The 22,657-nt window shown below is 36.6% G+C and overlaps 1 protein-coding gene across 6 annotated transcripts in view; it reads left to right on the plus strand.

Moving 5' to 3' along the window:
* Positions 1-736: 736 nt before the first annotated feature.
* Positions 737-22,657, plus strand: part of LOC124302921 (hepatocyte nuclear factor 4-gamma) — a 45,794-nt gene continuing 23,873 nt past the window's right edge. For 2 of the 6 annotated variants that reach the window (XM_046759554.1, XM_046759720.1), the window contains exons 1-2: positions 743-941; positions 2,594-2,763. In XM_046759554.1, coding sequence (XP_046615510.1) covers positions 907-941; positions 2,594-2,763 — 205 coding nt within the window. In that variant the 5' untranslated portion in view covers positions 743-906. The other 4 variants (XM_046759635.1, XM_046759814.1, XM_046760162.1 and 1 more) reach the window with 4 other exon arrangements.

A 22,657-nucleotide genomic window follows, 5' to 3' on the forward strand; every position in this document is an offset into this window, starting at 1 on the left:
CGCTTGTGATCGCATGATGAAACCGAATAAAATTTTTGGGTATCGCGTGAAATAATTGAAATCTTGCAATCGCTCGTCACCTAATTAGCAGTGAATCTGAAATATCCCCTCGGGTTCGTTATTAATCGCGCGCCAAAAATGATGCAACGCGTCGTTACATTAAACCTGACCAAAAATAATCTATTTCATTATTTTTCAAACTCGATTAATCGCACGAAACGATTACTTCTCCTCACAATAGGTTTTTGTTTTTTTACTTCCATGAACGACGCAATCCAATATCAATTTACGTGATTAGAGTATCATATCTTACTTGCCAAGTACCAGTTTGATAAATGAATATTTTCAATGAAACTATAAATTATCAAAAAAAATTATCAAATTCCACTATCAAGACTACGTACTAAAATTTACGAAATTTTTGTTTCAAATGCACCATAGCAAAAAAAAAAAAAAAAAAAAAAACGAAACAATGGATGCATCGATTAATTTCAGCTTACAATTAGTGGGCATCGCTGCGCTGTACCGGCTATACGGCTTTTCTCAACCGCTTTGTAAACGTTTACTCTATGCCGGTGCATCACCATCCGCACTATGTGTCCACCAGTAAGATACCCTGCACTCGTATTGGCTTGCACGCGAGGCCTGGAGAACTATCGCGGCGACGACGCGACGTTACGCGTCCTGATCTACAGTAGCGGCGACGCTTTCCGCCAGCGCGGACTTTGAGCGGCGTTGAGTTTCAGTAAATTCACGAACGAAACTAAACCTTTCTGCATAAACGCGGATAAATAATCCTTAAATCGTACGTGCACTCGTCGTCACCTACTTCCAATTTTTCCTTTCTTCCCTGCGGTCGATAAGAAACCTGCCGCCAATTTCATTCGCCGTATAAGATTCGCCTTCATGGGAAAGGGCGCAGCCTGGTGGCGAAACCAAGGGTAGGTTTGTCCCCCTCCTTCATCGCCCCTCCCTTCCCCTCCCCGTCCCATAGATTTCCAGAATTTTTCCTCCTCTCGAAGTGCATCGAGTTTGGCGTCACGTGACCTGTTCAAGAGTTCTCGTTTTGTGAGAATTCTTCTCATTGTCTCGTTACAACACTCGATTTGTTTCGAAATTTCTTGTGACGTGATCGATTTGATGTTAGGACGTAAGCTCGGATCGTTTGGGACCGATGAATTATCGCATTGATTAATAATCGGATAATTTGCTGAACATAACCTCAAAGCCCGTCTCGCGTGGAAATAATTTAATTAAAAATCTGCGCGATGTTTTTTCAGCGTTAGTTGACCAGAGCGCACTTTTATACAATGGCAAGATCATTTTATGAGAAATTCTAAATCGATTCCAAGTTTTACGAAGGCTTGATATGGATTCTAGTGAATACTCTGAAATCGGTCACGTGGCATCACGCCTAATTAAAACGCCTGGGAGAATTGATAAACTTTACGTCGAAGTATGATTTATGCGTTATCAAGTGAAACTACAAGATTTTTGAACTTGACTAAATATCTTATCTGCATATCATATTTGGTAAATTCAAACATCTGTGTTTATTTTTTTTTTTATCTTGTGTATAGCCAATTATCAGGCATTCAGAAACCCTGGATAAACTGACTTATCAATGGAATCTATGTAACAACTGCTGGCTAACGGTTCAACAAACAGTATAAATAATCATCACGTATTGGCAGTTTTGAAGTTTCACATGCGTATTCGAATTTCACATATCGTTATTACGTGCAGCTTGTTTGTATTTGTGTGATTGTGTATAGGTGCATTATATAAGTATATATCACGCAGATCGCGGAGGTTAATTGTAAAATAAAATCAACGAATATTTTTACAAATCAAACTTAGAGACGTATAATGTATGTGTGTAGTCGAGAATCGAGAAACTGATTAAGACTGCGCGTTTAATTGATACCTAATTATACATATACTTGGGATAAATCTATCTCGAAATGATTTACGATAATTCTGAATAGATAAAATAATCCGTGTATCCGTGCAATTATCGAATAAAATTAACGTTATTATAGATAATTAAATATATAAATAATTTTGTTCGAGAACTAAAGCTGTATAAAGATTAAGGAGGTTGGTTGGCCAAAAATATTTACTTTTCATTTCATTTACTAGAAGATGTAGTCGTAAATTGAGTATCGAAAAAATACTGGAATTACAAACAAAAGCTTAGATATTGATGCTCTGTTTAAAATCGTATAAAAATCTAGTAGATTCAACCGATTCCATTTTACGATGGTTCATTTTATTCGTGAGACTATTTTCTGTACCGAAAAGGATTTTTTTTTTCTTTTTTATTTTTATTTACAGCAGTCGATAAAAAATTTTCGATCATTTCGGAGCGTTTTGCAACGAAACAACGATATACGTAAAGGCTTTCGCTTCTCTATTTCCAACGAGACATCTTCATAGCTTGGGAAGGGAATAATTGGAGAAATACTAAACGTAGGACTTGTGTGTCATAAAAATAAAATGACTGAAAATGTCTATTTTTGGCAAATCAACAACGTTGATCGTTAACTCCGTGAACCCGATAAGACCTCCATTTTTTAATGTATTTCGACAGTCGCAGAGGTTCGCACCGGGCTCGAGATGATAGAGGAGACGACTGCCAGATGAAGATGGATGGGCACGTGATTCAGAAGCTGGTGCCGATCCGTAACGGCCCTCAAATCGATCGTTTCGGTGAAGGAAATACCGATCATCCCTATCCCCACGCCTCCGCTTCCGGGGACGGTGAGTTTCCACGATTTCCAAATCCGGGATTTGCGTCTTCGTCGAACGATCATCGCCAGACGATAAAATTCGATGCAGGTACGAGTTTTGGCCGTCAGAGAACCGGTAATAAAGACCCGGAAAAGGGATGAACTTGCAAATTCATCATTTTCTGACACTTTGTCAGCCATCAATTGCAGTAATGAAATCTGTAAAGCAGGATCGTTCAACAATGTTGTCAGTCCAGGAACTGAAACGTTGATACGACTCGTATAGCCGAAAGTTTTTAGGTTAGGTAACGAGTTTCAGCAATCAATTTAACGTACTAACGATTTTTTATCGGTCCATAAAGTAGCAGGATATTAGATAGGCTTGGCGGTATCTAGACCAGCTAAAATTTTCAAAGTCCCAAAATCTACTTACTACTGCGCATGCGCAAAAGCGGTAAATTTGAAACATGTGCGGTCAGAATGCGCAGTAGGCCGATTTTGAGAGTTGGCAAATTGTTAGTGGTCTAGAATCCGCCTAGCCTATCAAGTAAAAATAAATTGGTTTATCAGACTTTTGATTATTTGCTCCATACGATTTTCGATGATCGAAATTGTTTCACGCGTGAAATTCAGGACGTAGAAATATTGGCCAACCTAAAAATATCGACCTATACGACTTTCATCACGGTTTCATTTGCGACAAGCGATACAATTTCGGAACAAGATCGCGGGTTAAGGAATAATTTCCGTATGGAAAATCATTATGGATCACGTTTTTGCCTTTGCCGCGCAACTTGGATGATTGGGAAATAAACCCGAGAGCCTGGCGGCTGGTTAATTTGCGGTTATAATAAAACGCTCACTGTATTTATAATGTATGCATAACTTGTGGTTCAGGTTGTCGCAAGGCGATTATATATATATATATATATATACAAGTTATCATTTCTCAATACGTGCGATAACAAATTGAAAAAAGCCATCGTCGATACGTTATACGGTTTGCAGCATAACGATGCGAGTGAAATTACATGTATCGATACAGAGAGTGGCGGAAAGTTTTGTCGCGTGCTTTGGAAGCAGCGCAAAACGTTTTGAGACAAACTGATGCTGTTGCAGAAATATGCATGGGATATAAAAATCTATGAAGAACGCTAAAAGTCGATAATGGCTAGGAAAATTAATCGTATCGTTGCTGTTGACACTGTATACGGGGCGTTCCATGCCAAATCCGTGGGTTTCGGATTTCACCACCATTTTTAATTTCGTTGAAATTTTTGCCAAGCGATAATAGCAGTTCTAAATAATACACCAGGTTACTTGTGTCCTTGTTTCTTCTTACGAGCAAATGTCTTCTAGTCATGCAGGATATTCGAGCCTTTTTATCACGGTTCGTCCAGTTTCAAAGTTCCCAAAAATTGCATTTATTAGTTTCAGAATTTCAATACCGATTTCATGATCGAGTCGTTCTTATTTTTTCTCAATTTTAGCAGACTCTGAAACTTTTGCCACATTACAAATTTGAAAGCTGCTCCGAACAATAGAAGATAAATTACCCCATTCTACAGAGAGTGACTTTGAATGATCGAAACAAAAAGCTCGATTATCCAAATCTTTTTGATAATCTTCAGAGACAAGGACGAACTATTAACGAAAGTTTCAAATATCGACAGTTAAAACGTATTTACGGCGAGAGAAATAGTAACAGCAAAATCGTAAGAATGTCTCGTGTGTAATTTAACACCGCGATGAATGAACTGTTCAGTTTTCATCAATGGATCGCGATAATCATTCCCATTAACAATTCTACAGAAGTGATTATGACCTTATGGGTAGGTATCGATCGTTCGAAATAGCAGGTTGCTTACGTACATACAAAAACACGAAAAGAAATTGCTGAAAGTTGGTTTGAATATTTTTTCAGGAGTTACGTTCTATTACGGTTTTCTTTTTAATTATTTTTTTTTTTTTTTACTTCAGATAATGTTTCGAAAGGATAAAAATACAGATATTGGATTTGATTGCGAGACTAAGATGAAAAAGAAGATCATTAATTGCGGAACAACAAACAATTATTGCTACACGCTGATTGATTATAGCATATTATTTACATAATCCAGTCGAGAAACGCGATGAAAGATCGAATTTTTCAATGCATTCTCTTCTTTTCGCGGATACGCGGAGAAACATCGAGAATAGATTATTTCATCATCGAAGCTGCGGATCGAGGGGTCAAGGCCATATGCCGCACATTAAATATCTGCATCCGCATAGGTGGACACGCATCTTACATATTATATGTGCGCCATAATCCAAGTACTGCAGTTTGCGGTTATTTGCTGCTGATATACTGCGTGATGTAACGCGCATTGAATCGCATGCACGACACTTCTGTACGTCCAATTTCAAGTTTGATTCACGTTCATCCCGACGACCGAATTAGGGAAGCTTGGGGTGTACAGTCGGATTGAAAAAGTGTTTGGAAAAAGAACGTGACGAAACAAAGCTTTAAGGTTATGTAGTACTCCTACCCTTACCGACCGAGCAAACTCACTCTTCTTCTTCCTATCCTACATTAAATGAACAAACGAACGGAAACGGTTCAAATTTCGACGCTGCATCGTTTGGTTGGTAAGGGTAGAAGTACTACGGTCAGATTGAAAAGTTGTTGGAAAAAGAACGTGACAAAACAGAGCTTGAGGGTCACGCAGCACTGCTACCTTTATCGACCGAGCAAACTCACCCTTTTTCATCGTTTTCTATTGTAAATAAACAAACGAACGGACAGGGTTGAAATTTCGACGGTCGATCGCTCGGTCGGTAAGGGTAGGAGTACCGCGTGACTTTTACTAGTGGCACTGAAGCTAATCTAGTTACATTTAGTTGTAAAAGTTTCCGCGATTGAGGAGAAAATATGGAATATTGTGATTTATCTGACGCTGTTAATGGCGAGGCGTTTACAATTGAAACTTAGCGTTGGAACGTTTTTATCTAGATCACAGAGCCATTTTTCATTCGCATTCAACTTGATCAGCTTCATTTTACCTGTTTAACTTTCGTCCGTCATGTTCATCTATCCTTAAATAACTTCTGCTGCAGAATGAGCGAAGAAAATTAGGTCGCCATTTATTATTCCGATTATTAGGGTTTGAGGTTAGGATCGTTAAATCCTTTTTCCGAAAAATCATTGTTATGGGAATCGGTGATACAAAAATAGCTAACTTTGATTTGTTATTCAATCGCAAAATGGTCGCAAATTACGTATTTAGCCAATTATTACATCCGTAGGCTAAGCGGGAAGTTTTTTCTTAAATAGAAGAATGGAAATTTCTGGACTTTTAAACAAATGCTTGGACGTATGAATGATTGACCATTTCAAATCGTTTCCAAATTCTTAATAAAATCAATTCTCTTCAAAATGCAATGGTTCACTTTGTTCAAATTACTATTTCCACAAATTTCCCGAAATACATTCTTCTCAATCATGTTTGCATCGTTCGATATTTCATTTGAGAACATTGAACCGATATTGATCGTGATCAACAACTGATAAATATAATAAATAATCAAATAAAATCCGTCTCGGTCAATTTCGTAGAAATCGTTCTTCTATACGAAACGTTTAGTCATCGTAGATTGAAACGGAACAAATCTGATATATTTTCGTCATATTGGAAGTAATTTTAAGCGAAGCAACATCGATTGTATCTATAATCTATCTGAAATTTTCAAAAATGTCTTCGTAGCTCTCGAATAATAATAATTCGATAAATGCTCAATTTGCCACTGATTTTTTCCCTCCGAAAGCTCTCTTACTACGTCTTATGACGTTGGATAAATTCGTTTCGACTAAATTTCAACACGCATAATATGCATTTGTACGTACCTACAACGTACAACATACGTAAAACTGTTTGGTTTAAATTTGTCATCCGACGATTAGCTCCGTAGATTGCGGAGCATATTCGAGGCCTAAATCCACACCGACACATCCATCGCTTTTCCAGACTGCCGATCCGTAATTGTGTTTTCCTTTCGATAGCTTAGGTATTTCCGATTAGGTATGTCGAGCGAAAGCAATTATACGCGTGAGAAAGACGAGTCTACAACGGTGTCTGTTTCTTTATTGTGTGCTCGCGATCTGTTTGTGTTCCTCCGACATGCGCTCAGCTACCGTTGTTGTAACAGCGTGGCGTCAAGCTCTGTCGTAGATATGTAACACACGTATTACAAACCGCGGCCAAAAACAAACCTTCTTACAATATTTCATGCGTATATGTAATATGTGTGTGTGTAGGTACGTGAGTGCGTGCTGTGCTCATTTCGCCGAGTCATACTTGGGTCAATATTTTTAAGGATAAGAGATAAGAAAATGTCGATAGAACCGAACCAGCTCGTATATTATACCCCTATAATAAATAATATTATATGCAGGAGCCAAGTATTCGTGTATGTAGAAATAGGAGCGGTATAAAACTTTTCTTTCAGCTTTCTTCTACTCTGTTTATATTGTTATAAGCTGAAGAACGGTATTCCTCACGTATTTTGTCATGCGAAAATAACAACGATGATAACAGGGTATCGAGGGGAAAAACTTGTCGAGGAAAATGACGAGAGGAAAGAAGAAGTAGTGGAAGAAGAAGAAGAAGACGGACTATCTTTATGTCATGACGATTATTCTGTTTATGAAAATACCGTGGGATTGAGCTTTTCCAAGATCTTTACTCATTCGTATAATTACACCTATTCTTCCCCATTAATCAAACGTCGGTTTCATTTGCAACGAGCGATTCTGTTGCTTCGATTCGAATAAATCATTGACGGTTGTGTTTTAATTAATAGCGGTAGCGACTAGTTTAAAAACAATCAATGCGTCTATTAATCGAGTCTAAAAAAATAATGGAAAATAACCCGGTTGAATCGGTAAAAATTTATCGATTGATCGATCACTTTGTGGTTTTTTGAAACGGTGCATTTTAAACCAAAATTTCGTAAATTTCATTATGTAATCTTGATGACCTAAAAGTTTTTTGATAATTTAATTATATTATTATTATATGAAATAGGTATCTCAGCAAGTAAGACAGTGATGATAATTGATACTTCAATCGTATGAATTGATATTGCATTGCGTCTTTGATGAAAATAAAAAACTACAACCGATTGTGATGAAAAACAATCGAGTCGGTCGATTAATCGAGTTTGAAATATAGTTGGGAAAAAAATAATCGATTCATTGGATAATCGATTATTTTTGGTCATTCTTGGCATTTTTCAGTCTGCTCGAAGATCTGTAAAGACGGAAATACGATATATAACGAAGGTTTGAAAGTGAGTCGCGTTGAATTTAGTCGAAAAAGCATTCCCTCGGAATAGAAAATTGATTTTGAAAAATCGGTTTTGGAAATGATTAAAAAATTGTTTAAAAAAAATCCCTGCAATTTTACTCGCGATATTCGTAACAATAGTAAACACGAACGAATTAACGAACGTTCCCGTCATGGTTTGGAAATAAATCTGAGAACGCAAATTCTAAGAACGCAAACTAACAAGATGTAACGAATAATTTGAGAAAAGTTTCTACAAAAAAGAAAAAAAACCTATCACAATAACGACCCAATTGTTGTTTCCGATATCTTCGAGCTTTGCATTCCGTTCGACGACCAGATCCTCGAAGCTTTTTCGAAAAACAGCAAGGAGGTCCTACACTGTGACAAATGTAGGTAAACGACGGAGAATTCGAAGCGAGCTTGCAGCGAACAATTCCAGTCAATATCTGCAGCTTATACGTTATGCGGAATTGGTTGCACCGCGACATTTGCAAGATAAATGTTTGACGACTAATTAACCGAGGCTCGTAAAACGAAAACCGCGGAACTTGGCTGCAGCAGGATAAGTTGATGATATAACATTGTCATTCCACCTGTTGAATAACATAACCATTAAGATCGTAAATTTTGTGCAGATACGTAATTTACCGCTGACATAGCGACCTCTTCTTCTCTCTCTCTCTCTCTTTGTTTCTCTCTGGTCTTTCTTGCACTCTGCTAATAACTCACAATCTTTCTATACGTATAATGATATACTTACCCGTGTGGCTCAAATTTCGCCAGGACATAAATAAAGTCAATCAATCAATCGATATTTCTTATTCCCACAATTTCGTCCAGTTTACAACATCTTTTCCACTCACCATACGTCAAATCGACGTACATTAAGATAATATATTGCTCCTACCTTTACCGACCGAGCAAAGTCACCCTTTTTCTTCTAATATTAAATAAACAAACGAATGAAAAGGGTTCACGTGTCAAAAAACCACACATTTTTTCCACGAGGAACTTTCCTGAATTTCGCTACAAAAAAAACGCCGTCGATATTTGAACCCTTTTCGTTCGTTTGTTTGCTTAATACAGGAAGAAAAAGGGTGACTTTGCTCGGTCGGTAAAGATGGTGGTACCACATAACCTTAACGCACATTTTACCTTGCCTTGCGCAGTTTGCATCATTCTCTTCCTGTTTTTTTTTTTTTCTTTTGGTTTTTTCATCACGTCGTAATTATAGCTAACAATTCTACACTAAATATCAATTTTACTACCTCTTAACTGCCAGTTTGTCTATGCAGGTAACGACAGTTGTTGAACAGTGAATCCGTGCTGAATCTAATCAACCGGAGTTAATTAACCTGAAAAAATAATCCACGTAATTTCATTAAGTGCGATTGCGTGCAGAGTAAAAAAAAACGACGGAGAACATGTAATAAAATTTCTATATCGATTCTATCGCCTTACGATCGGTAAATTTAGAATAGACGTTAACAATGTTGTAACTTCTTTCTCTCTGTACATACAATATATGTATATATATATATATGTAAGCGTAATTAACAATATTCTAAGACGTCAGAATTGTTATAGCTGTACGTAAGATTTCACCTTGAATATTCGTACAAAAATGAGGAAAATATCAGGTAGGATAGTTATAAAAGTTCGACTGTGCGATGTGTGCACGGTGACGTATTTTTCCTCGTTGTTACTTTTTTTTTTTTTTTATTTTACGTACATTCAAAAGCACTCGTGACACGACGGCAGCAGACGCGGTCAACATAATGAACGTATTAATTTTTACACGTTTGAATAAGAAGAGTGTCACGAAAAACTTGGGAGGGAAAAATTCTTTTTCGCAATGTATCATTACAGTTTTTGCGGTTTCTGCAACAAGCTGCGGCACATATTTTAGTAACACAAATTCTCTAGCTAGGTTCAACTTTAACGTCCGTTCAGCGTTTAGTAAATTGTATTATATTCAATGTCAACGTGTAATTAAAACGTAAGCACGCACAATTATAGCATTTATAGCATTATAGTGCTGTTTGTGCATATTATGTGTTTAACACTCTGCTGCAGGTTTATTGCCGCGATTATTTAATTACTCCGGCCTAGAAATTTTCTATAATTTATTTCTCAGTCGTTATATCATCGAGATCAGTTTTAATGTAACAGTGAAAGAAAAATTCGTATCGTAAAATTTTTTGTAAATACGCGCACTTGAAACAAACGTGTGTAATTATAACTATAATTTAATTATCTTCCGTGCAGACAAGACTTGTAAAATGTTGCTGAAAATTCTCCTCTGGAATGTCATTTTCGAAACGATTATCTCTGCAGTTTTTCTCCGTCCAACTTTTTCATTCTACCAATTTTGTAATATGAATTGTTTGGGCAGAAAGTAAAGTCCGCAAAAAGCAAAACATTCGGAATGTTTAATCTCTGGTTGTTTATGATCCGATTTTAATGCTTTTGGACTCATTTTGCTCGCTAACAAAATCCCAAAAATTATCCGAAGAACGTTAAACAAATCTGAAGTTGTGTAATCTCATCTGTTGGGAAATAACGAATTTGCAGATTTTCTCATCAAAGTTTTGGAAAATTTTTGCGTTTTAATTATAAAACCTTTTCTAAAATAACCGATTTATTGTATCGTAGCTGATTAAAAGAACGCGGTATTTATAATGAAGTCAGCCGTATCTGTACATGCATCCAAGATTATCATAGTTGCGAGAAATTTTTCTCGCCTGCAACATTGATTAATAGTGAATTTTAATGGGAACTGAAAAACTCGGTAGGTAAATGAATAATCACGTCTACATAACGAAACCGTAGCCTGAAAACGTATTTGTTTATTGTATAATTATCAGCTGTGTTATTTCTAGAAGCCGTCGGTTATTAACTCGCGGTACTGACCTTAAAACCGAAAAACGAGGCTCGATGGAAAGTGGGAGGGATTATAAAAGTCTTGAGAAACTGGTTTCCATCGATGAAACGGTTATTTATGCAAAACCGCGTTTTTCTGTGCTCCCGAATTTTCGATTTCGAACACATAATGATGACGCTGATGAGACATAAAAAGATCATTGATTCGTCGTCAATAATTTATACAAATTTCATCGCGTCACGAATCTTTCGATGTTAATATTTTACAGACAACGCCTGCGGCGCGAAAAAGAATCGATGGACATTTTTCACCCTATTTGCAAGAGTCTTCAATCAACAACGCGCCATTTCCTCAACGCTGTATCTAATTATTGTTACAATTGCTGCAAAAATTTTTATAACATCGCTAAACGACTTGTGGGTAAAAAAAAAATTAGCACAATTTTATTTCATCCAATTTATTGTTAGTATAATATTCCGGAGAAAATTATGTTTAAAGAAGTTCACCTCGCTGCAAAATTAATTTCGTTGCCATTTTCAACAATCCTTCGTAACGTGTAAAGTACAATATGAAAAATAATTGGTAAAAAAAAAATAATAATAATAACAATGACGATAATATTCGGGATTATTGTTCAGCGAAATATAATCGCGAATGAGTTTTATTTTAACGACAATCGTAAGGCCAGTATCGAAAGTTTGTAGGCATTTACTAACGTAACGTTCGGACAATTAGAAGATATCACGAATTACTCGGAGGATGTTTTTTCTTCATCCGTAGATATTAGAACAGCGAAAATTATAGTGAAAAATAAAAGATTACGCGGCAAATTTTATACGTATAAATGCAATACGAATATACAAATAGTAATTGGTCGAGACAGTTTTATCGCAATGTCAATTTTTTTATCGCACCAATTGGTGGATGTAAATCCGAATTGTTGAAAACGAGTATCGGAACTGTGTATCGGAAGTAGAAAAAATCTGCCAAAATTGATCGGTGTTGAAACAACGGCGAAGAATAATTCGGCTAAAGTAGCGAAGAACAAGGAAACCTGAGGGACACGCTTTTAGCACGTGCTTGGTAATCGTAACGGATGGCGTGGAAGCCAGCGGCTCTTCATCGGCGTCTTGCTTTATTATTTACACCGTGTAACGCGTGCTGCGGACTCTCAGACAGCCGTAATAATAAACTTGTATTTAATGTTATAACTCGGCGGTAGATTTATTATACATTTTACAAGCAAGCCGAGAACGGGTCATGCGATAACCCCGCAGGTCGATGGGATCTCGGATAGACGGGCATACCGGTCACGTATAACGCTCAACATAAACGACGAATCGAATCGCCGCGAGCTGGAAGCTGCTTCAAAATTTACATGTAAGCGGAATCCGAAAAGGGAGAAGGAAAAACGCTTCGGAAATTAATGCCGAGTCAAATTTTCTAACCAGTTGGTATTCGACGGTTTTTCGGGTCGCCGATTGTGAATCGGAAATGGGATTTTAGAAAATTCAAAATGGCGGATCCAATATGGCGGATGAAAGTTTTTAATTTCATCGAACACGGTCGAAAAACTCTGTGCAGGGGTTTTCGAAATCTGATCTCAGATTCGTAATCAGCGACCCTAAAAACTCCGGGACAGAGTTTTTTCTACGGATTCGATCGAATTTGAAATTTTTTTCAGCCGTATCGGCGCCGCCATCTTGAATTTTTTTTTCATCCCGTTTTAGATTCGCAATCAGCGAACCCAAAAATTTACAATTGACGTAAAGCGTGTACATGCAGTGTAGAGGATTGAATTTCTCGGAAACAAATTATTCCTTCAATTGTCACGATTTTTATCAATAAATTTGTTTCTAACAATAATAATCAACATTATATCGCGATAATTACTCCAGAGTATTGAAAACCTGTCAGTATTCCATCAGAAATAACAAAAAACTGCAAAGAAGTGTGTTTTCAAAGTTGTCTAAGTATACAAAAAATGGATACAAAATCGGTGGTAAGAATACTTTCCACTGTGACTCAAAGGATTAATCACGTAATGGGAAATCAATATTAGCAAAGTCGAATAACACAAGCCAATGGTAAGTCGTAATCAAATATTTTACGTTTTTGTTACATACGATTCCGATCTTTTGACCTCGTTCCTTCTTTTTTTTTTTTTTATCGTAAAGATCTCGCGGAAAAAATTTCGCTAGTAGTTTGTATCAGAATAATCACATTTGTACGTTATAATTTTGTTATTCAACGTGAGATTTGTTAAACGTTCTTTTAAACAATCTGTTTGACAGTTGTAAAATTAGCCTGAAAACATCAGAATCTAATCAGAAACAGTTAGAGTTTCATCATTTCAAACATTCTAATTATAGAATAATTCATTGCTGAACATATTCGCTGGTATTTTTTTTTTTTTTTTTTTTACACGCTTAGAGTTTTTCCACCGACCTGGGATCCAATCGCATAATTCAGAAAGGTGAAACGAATATGGCGGGAAAAGAATAAGAGGACTGAAAATTGGTTTATTCCAAATTCATTACACATTGAATCGTAGTACGTAAAACATCTGGAAATTAATTATTATACCGATAAAATCAGACGATTTTTAGAATCCACTCGGATACTTTTAATTCGCAGTATTTAATCAGCGATTTTGAATTTCCCGACGTTAAAATCAGGAATCAGAGAATCGTTGTGCCTTAAAAAAAAAAAAAAAAAAAAAAAAAAACTCGAAAAATATACTCTATAATTATACACCCTATATAATGTACTATAATTCTCACTTATCGATTATTATACCCAACAGATTTACGATCGATAGAAAAACCCCGATGAGAATGATTTCTAAAATTTTCTACAAATTATTAAGGAAATTTTTTACATTTTCAAATTGTTTTCGTAAGAAATTATACATATTTATAGTTATGAATAGAAAAAGCTATGCGTGTTTACAATTGTGTATAAAATAATACGAAATGTGTTAATTTCTGTGAAAATTCGTAGTGGTAGAAATTTTCACGAGGAAAAGAATTTCCTATTTGCATCATCTCGTCATCAAGATATTTTTCACGTATTTGTTGAAAAGTTTCAAAACATCCTCAGCGTTATTACACAACCGATCCAAACCGTTATCTCAAATTTCTATACCAAACTAAAGAGCGCGGTAAATAAAATGATATAACAAATACGATTAGATAGATTATAACGAGAAATGTAGGCCTAATTTGTTTTCGAATTTTATTAGCAATGCGCACACATTATTATTAATGCTGTATAATTTTCACGGTACATATTGAAAATCGTTCGATTAATCGGTTGTTAATTGGTTAATTGATCGAAAAGTTTACCAGAATTGCACCGATATTTTACGATGGATGAAAGTTAAATAGAAAATTCTGCAAAATTCGTCTCGAAAAGTTTGAAAAATTTTGATACATCAACACTGGACGTTATACGGAGACTTTGATTTCCACATGCATACCTAATATATGAATCAGTCAGTGTCGAATAATGAAATGTATAAAAAAAAAAGAAGAAAAATGACCTCGTCTTCCGCATAATTTCGCAGTCTCGGCTATGCAACTTAAAACTCAACAAAGTGCTCAATTTCCATGCAAGTGCGATCGTCGCGGTTGATTGGTAAAGAAAAAAAGAAAAAAAAAAAACATTAAATAACAACAATAATATTCAAGAGGCGAGTGTTTTTTCCCAATATTCGAATCTTTATTCGAAACTCGCGCGATAAGCTTTCAGCTTGTAAAGCTCTGTCTAAAAAGTTGGACAAGGTCGATAATCGATCAATCGCGATTCGAGCGGTATAATAAACTGTGAAAATGACTTTGTTATATTTATTGTCGACAAAAGTATACTCGAATATGGGCGAAATAAATGTTCCGTTATTATTATCTAATTTTCGTTGAGCCAAGTACGATTTGTCGACTATTAACAAATTCCTATCAATCATTATTTGGTTCTCTCTCTCTCTCTCTCTCTCTCTGTCTCTTTCTCTCCAGTGGCGTAGTTATGCCACCGCTACGGGGCCCCTGATTAAAGGGGCCCCAAAGTCAGGCCCCAAAAAATAAAATAAAAAGAATCATTTTTATTTAAACGATTTTTCAACGTCGTTCATCAACAAAAAGCAGCTCTACAATTCCACGAGAAAAAAGAAAAAAACAAAGTATCGTGATTCGAGCTATAAAACTTTTTACGTTGAATATAAATCTAACAATATTTTACACTGGAATGTCTCGTTATTTAACATATCGTTTTTTTTTTTTTCTACGGCGATTTAAGAGAAAATCCGTATTATTGTGATAAATTTACTCTCACGTATCGAAATAAACGTAGACATTTTTCATTTTTTTTTTTGCATCGGGGCTCATAAAGTTTAGTTACGCCACTGTCTCTCTCTCTCTCTCTCCCTCTCTCTCTCTCTTTCTCCGTCTCTCGTGGCCGGAGTTCTTATCTAATCTTAACGGTACAAGAATGGAACCTCATAATCCTGACCTACGTCGATTCGACTCGTCAAATTAGGCTCCGAAATTAGCACGTCTGCACGTGTCGTTGCGATCAATTTTTCCCGTATCGTCGAAATGTCAAATTCGGCGTAACGATTATTGCAGGATGTAACTGACAACGAATGAAAATGTATGAATTAATCTTCGAGGCGATGCAACCGCGGATTTAGGCCGTATTACATACACGAATATCGTATCGCCGACTGATCGGAAATCGGTTATCGATGAAACAAAACGGAGTTCGAACCTTTCGCTTATCAGATTTTTAAATTGATAAGGAAAACTTCTGAGCATGGCCATCCTGCATAAAAACTCTCGGTTACTCTTCACAGCCCTGCGATCGTTTCGTGTAAAAAAAAAAAAAGAATATTTCAATATTTCAACACCGCGATTTTCTTTTTTTAATTAATAGTCGAGGGATGTCATCGTGGCGGTATAACGTAAATACAGAATTCCGATCAGATTTTACGGTAGCTTCAGCCGCCATCTTTAATCTATGCTTCAAGTCTCGGAAAATATCGATTGTACGCAAAAAAAAAAATTTGCAAGGAACAAAAGCGTGGCGTATCAAATTTCCCACGAGTTTCAGCCGCGATAATATTTGGTAAACGATTTAGAAATTGGGCGATTTATTTGGCAAAAAACAAAGTTTCCCAGAAATGCAAGATGGCGGTCAAAGCTTCTGTATTTAGACTAGAAATAATTAGTGAGAAAGAAAACAGTCGTACGAAAAATATTGCAATTTTAAATATCCATTCCAGCTGGACTATCGATATTTTATTTTCCTCCTCTTCTTCGTTCTTCTTTTCTACCCTCTAGAACAATTGTTCCAGACTCGTTTATAGATCAAATTAGAAGCCCGCAGCATCTATAATGCGGAATTGCATAACGATTATAAACGATCCGACGAAGATATATCGCAATTCTTCTCATCGATCAACTACTGCATGCTTATATACGTGTGTCTCTGTGTTAAATCTAACATTTTTACACTTATGTACTTTATATGCAAGTTGCACAACGAAACTTACGGTTCAGGGGCAGAAGTTCTGGATTACGATGATGATTACACGCGTTCGATCGGTTGCGAACATACGCTACAGACTGCAATGATTTTTTCACCTTCTTCTTCTTCTTCTTCTTCTTCTTCTCCTTTTTATTATTATTATTATTATTATTTGCCAAACGAGATTACAGCAAACACTTTTGTTGTTTGTTTATTTTTTTCTTACTTTATGTGAAAATAACCACGCTCTATAAGTAATTAGCAAAACGATTCAGAGCCCACGTTGAAATTGGATTATAAAGAAATAATGTGTGAAAATAGGAAATGCGGATTTTGGAATTTTGGAAAATGTTAGTCAGTATAGAAGGATAAGAAATTTGTTTAATTTGCGTGTGGTTCTTACGTACCATTTTACACGCGATTCTCGGTGAATATATCGTAAAATTGTAATTATTCAAAGACGCTTCCTCATTATACCAACTAGTTCTCAACACAATTTTTCACGATAATCAATTTCAAGGCTCGCGTTTCGGCAATTTCTTATCCTCAGCGCGTGCATATATCTTAAAGGTATATTCGAGTATACGTACGTTTAAGTATTTATGTACATGTACTCGTGGTAATTGGATGAATAATGCTGCTCACGGCTATGCGAGCTTAATATTTGACATGTCGCATAATGGGACCCGAGTATTTAATTTCATGCAAATATATCCACCATATAATTAATTATTTCACGTAGAGTCAGTCGTTTTTATTTATCTATTTACTCTCCCCCCATTACTTACGGATCATATTTCCCAGTTTCATAGAATTTCCGCAAATCCTTCAATCTTCGGTATTTTTTTCCCCCCTCATCTCTTTTTTACCCATCAACCGTTCATACTAATTTCTTACTCTGTGCTGTACGTATATTTGTTTATAACGTACTTACGTCAATTCTTCCATACCCTGAATTTCTCCGTATGCTAATATGTATGTATATATATATATATATGCACATTTATTAATTACTACAGTCGTTTATTCGTTTCTTCAGTTTCCGTACATATATCTATTTTCTTTTATTTTTCCTGTACTTTGTTCCACCCTAAAGTATGTAATTAAATATAAGGTTGAAAAAACAATAACCGCAGGTTTAAATTACGTAATCAACGATTCACGACGCATCGTCTTATGTTAATCACACCGTAGACGTTGTATCGGCTGCACAAATCAAACAACTCGGACTTGCCAATAATTTAGTTACGCGTGTTTAATCGTATTCAAAATCTGCGGAGGATCTTCAACTCGAACGTCAAACGACGAAGGAGGCGAAATTCGACCGTGAAAAATACGCCTCTGCGTACGTATTCGATAATTATTTCGATACTTGACCGATACTCCGAAAGATTTGAGAAGCAGAAAATTTTTGCCTATTTTCGAGTAACGTGAGTTATTTTTATTGTGATGAGAAATTCGTTTTACAGCGAAGACAATTGTTGACGACGAATATTGAATCTTTGAGTTTTTATACTCGCTTATAATATCCAAAATCCACGCTGTTCGAAACTGATTTTTTCGTGTTTAGAGTATGGGCAACATTTGAATACGTGAAGAAATCTGAACAACTTTCTCGGTCGTTAAAAACCGTTCACACCGATCGATCGGTAATTGCGTTGAGAAATCGAGAGTCTCGCCAATTCCAGACGAATTTGGTCTTCGAGTTAATCGTAATGAAAACTAGAATACACAGAAAATGAAATAGTTTGGTTCGCTAAATATTCGGAAGTATTGTCGCCGTCATTTTGTAATACTCGTTTATTATATAACATAATATCTGTACATTTTACAAGGACGACGGTATAAATCAGAGTATAAAATTCCCTGATATCCAAAACCGATTTTCCCAAAATACCAGTCATTTTTTAACCATTAATACCTATTATCATGTTTCGGTAATGGTAATGTAAATTCTCTTCAAGATAACTCGTCGACAATGGTGTAACAAAATTAAGGAAACATCGCGTCAAAGTGAAAATCGAAAAATGATTCATTTCATCCGAGACGAATTAATATTCAATCCGTCGTCAATTATTAACAATAAAAGCGAAATAATTTTTACAGTTAAAACATAAATATCTCTCCAATAATATTTCCCTAACTTTGATGAAGATTCCACTCATATTCACAGACTTTTCCGGACCGTCAAAAAAAAATTTCCCGACAATCCCCTGATTTTTCTTTTCCGTCGCTAGACCGTTATTCAATAACAAATATCATTTACGTTCGAGTTTAAAAAATTTCGATTCCTCGAACAAAGAAACCTTTCGGCTTGTCTTTACGGATTGAATTTTTCTTCGCAACCCGGCCGAACAACTGTTATAGCAAACGCATAATTTCGTGAGTTTTTGTTTTTTCGACAAGGTAAGTAGGTAGGATATAAACCGGTATTTATAGCGTAACGATAATTTCAAGTAATTGTATTATCTAAGATAACGATAATAATAATAATAATAATAAGTTGAGCTGAATCCATCGACGACTCTGATCTCCCGAGTCTCTCTCTCTCTCTCTCTCTTTCTCTCTCTCCCTCCCTCTCCCTCTCCCTCTCCCTCATTCTTTTTCTCTCCGGCTGCTGCCATGCGAGATTAGACTATCAGTTTAAAAGGTCCCCGAGTCCCCTCTTCGCGACTCTAAACCGTCTTTCAAAACTGAAACTCCTGGGGAAATCGAGCTAGTGTATCGACAGAGTCAGCGTGGAACGAATATTGGCCACCTCGGGGCTGCCGTCAGACTCACGCTTTCCGTCGCCGCGTTCAAACGGCCGCACAGAGAGACGCGGTTTTTGGTTTTTCGCGTTTTCCTTTCACCGGCTCTCGTCCTTAACGATCCGCGGAATACGAGTGAATACACGGATCTTATTCCCAGCGGTGGATTACGGGTACCTACGTCTCTTAAAGTGCAACAGATTACGGGCCGCTTGCCAAATCGTGCAATAATGCGGTTTGACGAACAGTTCTTCACTATGCTCGGTGGTAAGTGACGAAAAGTTAATTTCCCACATTTCCTTCTTTTTTTTTTTTTTTAATTTTCACTCCAATTTTAAAGGGTTCTTAGTCTTTTGATACTCAACACACGTTTCCGGACTTCAAAATGAATCTTGATCGATGTAAACAACCGATCGTCATTTTCTAATTCACGAATATCAGTGGATAATTTATCTGACTATTTTTTTTTTTTCACTCTCTCGCATGTTCGACCAAGATTACAGGTTGCGGATTTCCAAAGGTTTAACATTTGTCGACAGTATTGAAAGTAACGATAGTTTCGCAGTATTTTTCACATAAAAATATATTTTTTGTATACAATTCTGCATTGAATATCGATTGTTTCATTGACGGTTTCGTTTCGTCTCTATTCGTTATTATGAATATGAGATACCGCAGACAATCGTGTAATGACAAAGTAATGCGAACCTTAAAATGTAGACAAGTTTACTGGATCGATAAACGAGCCAAGAATTAATTGATTATTAATTATAACCTAACGCAAGTAAATTGTTTCGTTTACACCGTGGGTAAAATATCCAAAGTGTCCGGTCAAGCGACGGAAATTAATTTGAGTCTTGACAGCGTAGATATAATCTTTACAGATTCATAGACAAGGTATCACCTTGTAGTTTTTAATTGCTAGTGTACAACAGGGTAATTATTCTAAAATGTTCGTACACTGTGCGCACTGTTTACTCGTTCATCGCGATTACGGTATGATTATAACGTGAGCTGTATAACCTAAGAATTTCATATCTTTCGGTCGGTTGATTTTGATTGTATAATACTTGTTTGTTTGTTGTTTTTTTTTCTTTTATTTATTTATTTATTTATTTATTTATTTTTTTTTTGTTTTTTATAAACGAGATGATAAAATTGACTGAGAGACTGCTGCTTTTCTTTCATCGCTCCCATACAACGCCAGTGATGAAATGCGCAAATAGGTGCTGCGTCGTAATTACAAAGCGCTATTAGCGGTATCTGCGATATTAAATTACTCGCGATTGCTCTCGTTGCTTTAAATGACTTTTCATCCCCGCCGCGTGTAGTCTGTGCGGGAATGTGAGCATTACGAATGTACGGCCTTTAAACACACGATTATAATACAGTCGTATGTATACGCTGCCACGCGCTTATAGATTGTACGTAGTAGGGACAGAAGTTGCTGTTTAAGTATACGTATGCAAACTAGTCTTCGATGTGTAGATCTCGGATTCACAGTGAAAGCAATTTTCGACTATGCGTCAATCTCGATGTCTCGTGTGTCGATAATATTATACACATGCGAATGCGTTACGGAAACAGTGAGAGAGAGAGAGAGAGAGAGAGAGAGAGAGAGAGAGAGAGAGAAAGAGATAGATATATGGATAGATAGATAGATAGATATAGATAGACAGATAGATAGATAGAGAAAGAAGCATCCGCTCCTCCTTACTTCGAGGTAATTTTAATCTCTTTTTATTTAACAACTCTAAAGTATAATTCAATCTGTTTAATAAAGTTCCACTCGCGTCCGCTGTTTAAGGTCATGTTGTACTCCTACTTTTACCGACGGAGCAAACGATAGTATGGGTAGAAAAAGATTGAATTTGCTCGCTCGGTAAAGGTGGGAGTACTACATGATCTTGGGCTGTTCGAGGTTCGAATTTATCGTTGGTTAAAATTGTCAAAAATTCGCTATTATCGCGTCTAATGCGTATTATAACAAAGCATTTGATTCGCGACGAAGCTTGAAATAATCTCGAGCATCCCTGGCTTTTTGATAAGTTTTGACTTTGTTTTATAACCTCCGACGATTCATCATATTCATCCTGAGTTTCCGTGTAACTGAGAACCAGCCATTGTATTTTAAACGAGGAGAAGATTTCATCACGTAGTTAATTTCGCCAACCACTGTTTACAGTGATAATAATTATCTGCTACATCGAATACGTTTCGCTTATTCAATGAAACGTAAAAATGAGCACACAAACGATCTTCTTTCCGCAGGAGCACAAAGATATCGAAGTAAACATGTTTACGCCTGAACGGGTAATGGATAATTTGGAAATGTTCGTCTCGTTTTTTTTTTTCTCTCTCTCTTCGCGACCCTGCGATCGCCGTTCATTCATTTTCACTCAGGCAGATCTTTTTCGAAGCTGTTTCCCGTTTGCACCATAAGCTCCACCATACACTCGTAATAATCGACGCCTTAGATCGTAGCGATCCGATCATTCCAAGCGTACGTATTATGCATATCTGACTATTTCTCAATAGCCATTAAACGACACTGCATGGCCTTCCCTTATCTCCATCATGCATACACGATTGTCAGCCATGCTTCCTATGTATGCATATCTATGAATACGGCATTCCGAATGTCCATGACGCACCGACACAAACGCGATAAACAAAATCTTTTAGCCACACGGTTGCTATTCCAGTGGCTCCGTGTGCCGCAAAAACTAGGGGAAAAAGTGTACAGTAGGGTGGTTCGTTTGTTGACTTTTTTTTTTTCTGACGTGCCACTCTAAAAGTATGAACACAAAACAATAAACTTATATACAACAATAATTGCCACAAATTATGCCATTTGCCACAAATTTTTCGAGTGATACGTTAAGAAAAAAAAAAAAAGATTACAATGAGTCACCCTGGTGTATAGGTATGTCAAGGTATAAGGATCTTGGGTGTTTGCTCGACATATTGAAGTCGGGTGCAACATGCAAGCATCTCCAACTGCACGGGGACGCTGCCAGGGTCGCCAATTTCGTATCGAGAAAACAAAAAACAAATACAATTCGCCAAAGATAAGGGTGTAAACAAGAACCATAAAATAATACGGAGGCATTAGAATCCGCCTGGGTTCAAAGCTTTCAAAGCGTTATTCCTCAAAATGTCATTCGTCGAATAGTAGTCGCCGACTCTCATCGAGTAATCGTAAATAACAGTAAATGGGAAACATTCACGGATATATAGGTATAAAAGGGGCATAACTACGCTTTACTTGGAAAAACTTTGGGCCATTCAGGGTCGAGCCGAGGGATTTTACGGACACAAAGGCGCGTTATGCGCCTAATCGTTGACCGCGTTAGTCCCTTCGGCGTTGTTTTGACGAAAACAATTCCAGAATAGCCTGGCAACGCCGCATCATCGGGAGGATTCGCGTCTTTGTGA

Source organism: Neodiprion virginianus, chromosome 1 (assembly GCF_021901495.1).
Source record: "Neodiprion virginianus isolate iyNeoVirg1 chromosome 1, iyNeoVirg1.1, whole genome shotgun sequence".
In the NCBI taxonomy this organism is placed as follows: domain Eukaryota; kingdom Metazoa; phylum Arthropoda; class Insecta; order Hymenoptera; family Diprionidae; genus Neodiprion; species Neodiprion virginianus.